Here is an 8,810-nt window from a genome sequence, read left to right on the forward strand (position 1 = left end):
GTCAGGACAGAATCTGCCACTATTGGGCTCTGCCAACGTGCAGGTTAACTACAACGGCCAGACCCATACGCTACCTCTGCTTGTTGTGAAGGGCACAGGATCAAGCCTTCTAGGGAGAAACTGGTTTTCTCCACTAGGCGTGATGATATGCGGCATACACCAGACGCCGAGCCAGAACATGGTTGAGCAACTGCAAGAGAAATACGAAAGAGTATTCTCGGAAGAGATTCCAGGAAACGAAGGGCCCCCGGTCACACTGGAGTTGTTGGACAACGCGCAACCCAAATTTCTGAAGGCCAGGCCGGTGCCGTTTGCTCTCCGAGATTCAGTTGAAAAAGAGTTGGACAAACTGGAGCAGCAAGGTGTCATCGAGCCGACGCAGCATTCAGAATGGGCCACACCACTTGTCGTAGTTCGCAAGAAGAACGGAACCATACGCCTCTGCGGAGACTACCGGAGCACCGTCAATCTTGCGACTAAAGCGTCCTCTTACCCGCTACCGACACCTGAAGAAGTATTCAGTGTACTACGTGGCGCAAGAGTCTTCAGCACATTGGACCTCACCCAGGCGTATCAGCAGCTGAAGGTGAGCGAGTCAACTGCTGAATTATTGGCAATTAACACACTGAAAGGCTTGTACAAAGTCAAGCGACTGCCTTTTGGCGTAGCTGCAGCCCCGGCCATATTTCAAAAATTCATGGAGACAGTGCTTCAGGGCATCCCAGGAGTTTGTGTCTACCTTGACGATGTCATCATCAGTGGCACTTCCACTGAAGAGCATGCAGTGCGCCTAGAGCTCGTTCTCGAAAGGCTAGCAAACGCTAATTTGTGCATAAGCAAATCGAAGTGCTGTTTTGCGGTGCCAGAGGTGCAATTTCTGGTACACCGAATTGATGCGGAAGGCATTCACCCTACCGAGGACAAAGTGCGAGCGATCACAGAAGCACGAGCTCCAACAAACAAGCAGGAGCTACAGGCTTTTCTCGGACTCTTGACGTTCTACGACCGGTTCTTGGAACAAAGAGCTACCGTGGCCAACGACTTATACCAACTCCTTCGGAAAGATGTGACATGGACATGGTCGCCACGCCATCAGCAGTCATTCGATGCCCTGAAAGACCTGATTCGAAGATGTACAGTCCTCCGCCACTACGACGAAAGGAAGCCTCTGCTTTTGGCTTGCGACGCATCACCGTACGGAGTCGGCGCGGTTCTATCGCAAACTGACGAGCAAGGAAGGGAAGCTCCCATCGCCTTCGCCTCACGTACGTTGTCGCAAGCAGAACGCAACTACGCGCAACTTGACAAAGAAGGGCTAGCCATCGTCTACGCGGCGACACATTTTCACCAGTACATTGCCGGCCGGAAGGTGACCTTTATAACCGATCACCGACCGCTATTGGGCATTCTGGGACCACAAAGGCCTATGCCACCAACTTTGTCTCCGCGAATGACACGTTGGTGCATCAAACTCTCAGCGTACGACTACGCTCTGGTCTACCGCAATGGGAGTAAACATCAAAACGCCGATGCGCTAAGCCGTCTGCCACTAGACGCAACTGTTGACGAACCATTTCCACCAGGAGACGTTCTGATGTTCGAAGCACTGCCAGAACCTCCGCTTACAGCAGGCACAGTTGCAGCATCTACGCAGAAGTGCGCAGCTCTCCGGCTAGTTTACACAGCTGTTCAACAAGGCAACGTGCATAAACTCAAAGGGGACAACTTCGACGCTTACCGCAGGCGAGCTACAGAGTTGAGCACCCATCGCGGCTGCATCATATTTGGGTCCCGAGTTGTGATGCCGAGAGAACTACGCGCACAAGCTATGTCTCTCATCCACGCCGGACATCGGGGCATCGTTGCAATGAAAAAGTGTGCCAGAAGCTACATGTGGTGGCCTGGCATTGACAACGACATCGAAACAGTGGTGCGAGAATGCAAGCCTTGCCAGAGCAGCCGGAGCGCCCCGCCGAAAGCTCCTGTCCCAGAATGGGAAAAGCCAGACACACCATGGCACACACTGCACATTGATTTTGCAGGACCAATTGAGGGCTGCACTTTCCTTGTGGTCGTAGATGCCTACACAAAGTGGCTTGAGATAAGGCAAATGGGACAGACGACTTCGGCAGCAGTCATTGACAACCTCCGATCACTATTTGCAACGTTCGGCCTGCCGCGCAAGGTAGTGTCGGACAACGGAACACCGTTTGTGTCTGCGGAGATCCTCAAGTTTTATCGCGACAACGGGATCTCATCAGTTACATCGGCCCCCTACCACCCAGCGACAAACGGACAAGCCGAGCGCTACGTAGCCGAGCTAAAACGCGCCCTTGAAAGAGATCAGACAGGCTCGCTGCAGCGCCGCCTTGCGCGCTTTCTCTTCAAGCAGCACACGACGGTTCAGAGCACAACAGGCGAGACCCCCTCGAAAATGATGTTCGAGCGTGAAATGCGAACCCAGCTCACAGCCATCCTCCCCGAGCCAAAGGCAGAGACGTTCCGGGAAGAAAAAGCAATTCCGCGCTGCGGCACGCTTAATGAGGGGCAGCGCGTCCTCGCCCGACAGTTTCTGAAAAAGCCACGCTGGGAGGAAGCTACAATTGTCAGACGCATAGGCCTGCGCTCTTGGCTCGTCAACATACATGGCACAGTAGCACGCCGACATCTCAACCAGCTGCGTAGATTTACGACGCCGTCTGAGAGCTGTCCGCCAGCGGAGAGAACACGTGCTCCGTCTTCCCACATAGCCTGGCATCTCTTCCCGGAAGAAGAGACTTCGCCCAGGACAGACCTAGGAGACACAGCGAACAACAGCCAGCCTACAAGTGTCTCTACCCCGAGCGCACAAAGCCAGCGCGCCTCCACGCGTGAGCGCCGACCCCCTGCACGATACCAGGCAACTTTCTAAGGGGGAAGGAAGTGTTGTGTCCCCCCCTTATTGCTTTTGTGTGTGTGCGCCCCCGCGTCCTCCTCCTAACGACCACTCAATCCTCCTCCTAACGACCACTCGCATCCCCTCCTAACGACCGCTTGCCCCTCGTCGCACGCTGTCGCCGGATGCCCCCCCACGGTGCGCCCCCGCACCCTCCTCCTGTTCTGGGAAGCCACTCCCTTCCGTGGACGCTTCTCCACTCCCTCCTTTCTTCGGGCGGCCAGTTCGGCTCCTGCCTCGGTCGACGCTGGTCGCACCCTCATCGGCTTAAATAAACAAAGTCTTAAAAGTACCGTGTGCGTCTTCGCTGCATTCAACACAGCGACCGGACACGACACATATGCACTAGTAGTGTCTGTGCAAGATTCGATGCAGTTCAGTTTCAACTTCCCCATGACGTTGCAGGAAAGAAGATGGAAAAAATAGCTAGACAGGAGTTGGAGGTGGCACTTGGGACGACAATTCACGAGGTAACTTCAGTACAAACCTAATGATGACATACTACATTTAGTTTCTATTGCTTTCAGGTTGGGCTGATCATCGATTGTGATCAACCATGGCTGTGTTGCAGTCCCGACGGCATTGTGACATCGGGCGGCACATTTCAACTCATTGAAATTAAGTGCCCTTACAGTTTAAAGGTGCACTGAAGAGGATTCTGAACATGTCTTTTTGCCGCGGGAACTCGATCCACACGTTCCTAGCACTCTTAGAAAAAGTGACTTATTGCCCTGTGTGGCCGATTTCCCCAATTAAAACGAATTAACGTCCGGCTCCCGCCTTTTTTTTTGAATTCTGCCTCGTAAGGTGGGCGGAGTCGACCAACGCATGGAGCGCCTTTTACCCAGTCCCGTGGAGGCTTTGCTTTCGCTTTATTTTGTTTTTTAGGTTTCCATGAATAAATAGTTTCATTCGCAGATAATATAGCCGCAAATTAAGCCCGAAGAAATAAAAATACGCGCGGTCTATTTGCTACTACGGACTACTACGTATTACTCCGCCGATGGCAGAGCGGCAAGCCGCCACGGGACTGGGTGAAAGGCGCTCCACGCGTTGGTCGACTCCGCCCACCGTACGAGGAAGAATTCAAAAATAAAGGCGGGAGCCGGACGTTAATTCGGTTTAATTGGAGAAATTGGCCACACAGGGCAGTAAATCGCAGTTTCTAAGAAAGCTCTGAACGTGTAGATCGAGTTCCCGCGGCAACAAGACAAGTTCAAATTCCTCTTCAGTGCACCTTTAAGGAACAAGTGTCTGATTGACCCAGACCAAGAAATCAGCTATGTGCCATACATCCATTATGTGAATGGGCAATTACAGTTGCGTAAAGCACATTCCTACTACACGCAGATAATGATAATGCTGTATGTCCTGAGAATTGACACTGCTCTACTTTATGTGTATTATCCTCAGAGAAGCATATCTCTAAGAATCAAAAAGGACGAAGCATTTCTTGCCGAATATGTACCTAAGTTAGAGCACTTTTATTTCAGCTATTTCCTGAAAGCACTTATCAAATGAATTTGAAAGGAGTACTGTTACGACCCATCTTGAGACCCGCGATGAAACGGTGGTGGATTCAACAGCGGAAATTTCGAAAGGTCGTAGACCCCCAAGATGACCCCACCAAAAAGAATGACCAGCTGGGAAATGGTCGATGGATGCTCTTCCCACGCTCGGCTCGGTGCCAACGACCTTCGTGAAGCAACCGACGACAGGAGAAGAAAGGTTGCCCCTCGTCTGAAAAAAAAACCCGGAACGAATCAGAGGAAGCCAGCGCAGCTGCGGCTACGACGTCATCATGCCACACCTGTGTTCGATGGACGTGAGCTGACAACAGTATGGTTGCCTCGCAGTGCGACAGAGATGCGACTTACGCTCCACCTCGCCAGTTCCCACGTGTGGGCTCTACGACAGGTGTCTTTGTTGGCTGTGTTGTGTGGTGCCGATCTTTTGTGTCACGATGAATTGCCGCCTGGTGAAAGGGCAGAGCCTTGGGCTATTTAACCTGCGCCCAAAGTGAGCACGAACGCTCTGGGCACTGGGTAAAAGTCTCATCCAGTCGTTCGACGTCATGAACTCTTAAATTTTGATTCCTTGCTCTTCTTTTGTAAATTTATGTAAATAAGTGTCTTAGTTTCTTGCCATTAAACCTGCTTGTTTTCGTATATCCAACTCCGAAGCTTCAGACTTTCCTCAGCCCGACGACTCAACACGCTACCAAATGGAGCCCGGGTTCGAGCTTTCCTGTGCTCCACAACAGTACGTACTTGCGCGAAAGACGGGGCGACAACAAGGAAAAAAACGACATGTTTATGTTTGTACATGCGCTTTGTACATGTCGTTTGTGTTTCCGTGTTGTCGTCCCGTTTTTCGCGCAAGTACGTACTACTTTCAAGCTATGAACCAACTCGCCCAGATTAGAGTTTTAATTAAATGAATGCCCAACGGCATTTTGTAAATAATGTACAAAGGTCCTCCTGTCATTTCATGCTATCGCTACCGTGTATTTCTCACTTTCCTCTCCCTATTCCTTTTCTTTCCGCTGGTCGCAGCTTGCGTGCTACAGATGTTAGATAGCGATTGCCGCGAGAGGCTGCATTCTTTCCCTTCTCCTTTTGTTTGCTTTCTTTAATCAACTATTCCCACCATCCAACGGTACGTGTCCTCGCGAAAAATGTTGGTTCTGTTGTTAAATGAAAGAAATAAGTGCGCAGAACTGTAACACACTCATTGTTTCTTTTTTATTGATGCAGAAAAAAATGCCAAGAAATATGGTTGGTTGGTTGGTTTATGGGGTTTAACGTCCCAAAGCGACTAAGGCTATGAGAGACGCCGTAGTGGAGGGCTCCGGAAATTTCGACCACCTGGGGTTCTTTAAAGTGCACTGACATCGCACAGTACACGGGTCTCGAATTTCTCCTCCTAAGAAATTCAACCGCCGCGGCCGGGATCGAACCCGCGTCTTTCGGGACAGCAGTCGAGCACCATAGCCACTGAGCCACCGCGGCGGCCCAAGAAATATGAAAAACCTTTTAGCCATTGTAGGCAACAACATACTACCAATGCACTCAAAAGGCGTAGGTGAGATAATATTAAAAACTACATATTCACAAAGAAATAGGTCATCACAGCCTCAGCACATATGCAAGCAAAAGTTTACCCACTGAACCCCACAGAGGATAAACGAGGAATGAAACGTCAGATGCGAGCTCCCGCCCCCATAAACTATTTCCTGTGAACCACTGGGCGCATTCCTCTCGACACAAAATCGCAAAGCAGCTCCTTAGTGACCTATGTCCCATACAAGGCAAATAATGCCCTTCCAAGAGGGGGTCATGCTAGTCCGCCAGGCATGGGTAGAGGGAGAAGGGCAAGTTGACTTCTCTGGTGAATGGAAACAGTTGAGAAAAAAAAACTGACGCCAACCTTCAAGGAGGTGAGCGTCTTGGCCGTGGAGCCAAACCTGTTCAAGAGGCGACATGTGGAGTCGTGGCACATCCGGCTCACAAAGGCGGCGATGAATAGAACTCCAGGAACGCTCCCCTCTGCGTACGTTAGTGTACTGCGCCACGTGCTAACAAAGGGAGAGCGAAGGCAGCAGCCCGCTGCTGCTGGCACACTTTAGTCACCCCTGAAGAAAGGACCGAGTTGGTCCCGAAACGTTGGGCTAAATTAAAATGTTCGTTGGCGTCAGTTTTTTTTTTCTCTCAACTATCTCAAAAACCCAACCAGACTCCGTCGAAGATGTTTTCGTTCAAATGGAAACAAGTTTGCAGGCGCCCCCCACCCTCTCTCCTCCTTAGAGTGTCTTTTACCATGCCAGCGAGAGTGTGGTGCTGGTGCACTTCCACGAACAAATTCCACACAGCATCCGGTTTGACCTTCCCACTGCTGAAGGAACTGAGCTGGTGAAAGAAAGGAGAGGTTGTCGGCCTTGTGCCCTTAAACTTGCACTTCAAAGATCCACATAACCGACAGCAGTGAAGAATGCTAATGAGGCTGCACTCTTTCATTTATTATGGGTGTCTGGAGATTAGTGAGTATGCAACATATGCGCATGATGTCGTCCATGTAGGGAATCAGCTCTGTGGGAACTCTGGTGTTTAGGATGTTGAATATCTTTATCCGCTGGATTACCCGCTCGACATGAATTCGCACTTGGGCCACATGATATGTCTGCATTAGTTCATCATATGTAAACTGGGCATTGCCTTTAGAAAATGGGGGCAAGACAATGATGGCTTTCTGACCTTCTACTGGTGCCCGAATCCCTGGGAAGCCTTTGTCGGCAAGAATTACATCCCCTGGCTCAACTCGGTCGAGAAATCCTGATTCTAAGGTAATATGGGTGTCTGAAGCCCTTCCACCGTATGCTTTTGATACAAATGTTACAACTCCGTTTGGCAATACTGCGATTAAAAATTTCAGTGTGTAATGTCCTTTGTAATGGGAAAACAAAGCTCGCTGCTGCTCAATAGTTGGGGGCTCCTCGGTGTTTAGTTCCGTACAGTCAATTATGAAACGGCACCTCGGGTAGTGCCGTTTAAAACATGAGGGCATAGATTCTTGGACAACTGCAATGGGTGGATTCGGTATCCAGTCTTGCAGTGCAGCGACGAGGTTGTTCAATAGAAAATAAAAAATGCGACTGACTGCTGTCCTGTGGATGCCAAATAGCACTGCAATGCTAGAAAATGAAACACCTAGTTTTAACTTCATTAGAAATATAACTAACTTCTGTGCGATTGTCACATCAATTCTTCTAACACAAAGCGGAGCCAACACTGAAAGCAGCAATGCAAAGGCATTTGTGCTCACACCACATAGTTCCACAAAGGCGTCCTTTCTTTCATAAAGAGAACTGTACGCGAGAAATACACAACTTCTCTCGTCTTCGCCGGTGGCTGTGGACGTAGTGGCAGGCTCTACTTGAGTCGAAGAATTCACTGTGCTAATATGACACACTTGTGTCGAAGCTGTGCAACCTGATGCCATGGAAAGGAAAATGGTGCAGGGGCCCTCGCATGATTGAGCGTCGGTCTGCGTCATCTGCACACGCAGAGAAGACTGGTTAGCGATATCGGATGCGAGCCACTCAGTTTAAGCTCAACGTAGATAAAGGAAAGGCTCAGCAGCAAAGTACAGAAAAAAAAACAACGAACTGAAAAGCGTACAAAAAGACGTTGCTGACACCGTCGAAGCTGTATATTCCTGTATGTTGTTTTATTTATTTGAAATAAGCGAAAATTTCCAACTTTTTGAAACCTCGCCGCTCGTCGCAGCGACGACTCAAAACAGGTTTTTCCGCTGCGGCGACAGGATTCGCTAGCATTATCGCTGTCATGTGAAACAGGCTTTAGACGTAACGTGCGCATTAACTAGAGTTTAATATTCAAAAATAGCGCAAACGCAATTAACGATATGGTCGGAGTAAACGACAACTTGCATAAAATCAAAAGAAACAAGTAGCAAAAACCCAAGTTCAGATCACGAAATTCTGTCAAGCGTTGCACACTTTCTTTCTTATCCCAAAAAGTGAAATATATATGCCGCCTACTACGGATGTGGTCCTTTCTTCCACTGGCATTTCTGCACCTCCAACGGAAAGCAATGACTCCTCGTATTCTGGGTCTGGTGAGCATTCCTGTTCGATGAATGGCGAACCGCTTTCCTTTGCATTATCGTCCGAACTGTCCGCAGTCGCCCGGTCTGCTACACGACGCTCAGACCTTCAAATCAAAAAGATATAACGGGGGTTGTCATGCGTCAGAGCCAGTTGGCACACTAATATGTTTCAGAAGACGAATGTATGATGAGGTCGTGCATCGTCATTCTATTTTCTGTAGTAGTGCTTACCTGAAGAACCTCCGCA

The 8,810-nt window shown here is 49.6% G+C and overlaps 1 protein-coding gene across 1 annotated transcript; it reads right to left on the reverse strand.

Moving 5' to 3' along the window:
- Positions 1-6,822: 6,822 nt before the first annotated feature.
- Positions 6,823-8,549, reverse strand: LOC149327163 (uncharacterized). Its single transcript, XM_089562740.1, has 2 exons — positions 8,496-8,549; positions 6,823-7,987 (listed from the first exon to the last, which is right to left on the reverse strand). The coding sequence occupies exons 1-2, from the start codon at positions 8,523-8,525 to the stop codon at positions 6,929-6,931; spliced, it is 1,089 nt and encodes a 362-aa protein (XP_089418866.1). The 5' UTR covers positions 8,526-8,549; the 3' UTR covers positions 6,823-6,928.
- Between the last annotated feature and the right edge of the window lie 261 nt (positions 8,550-8,810).

Source organism: Amblyomma mixtum, chromosome 10 (genome assembly GCF_055824585.1).
Source record: "Amblyomma mixtum isolate Tamu chromosome 10, ASM5582458v1, whole genome shotgun sequence".
In the NCBI taxonomy this organism is placed as follows: domain Eukaryota; kingdom Metazoa; phylum Arthropoda; class Arachnida; order Ixodida; family Ixodidae; genus Amblyomma; species Amblyomma mixtum.

Coding starts and splice junctions, on each gene's coding strand:
- LOC149327163 (XM_089562740.1), bottom strand. CDS start 8,525: ATGCCAGTGGAAGAAAGGACCACATCCGTA. Junction 7,988..8,495: donor AAGAAAGGACCACATCCGTA/GTAGGCGGCATA, acceptor CTGCGTGTGCAG/ATGACGCAGACCGACGCTCA.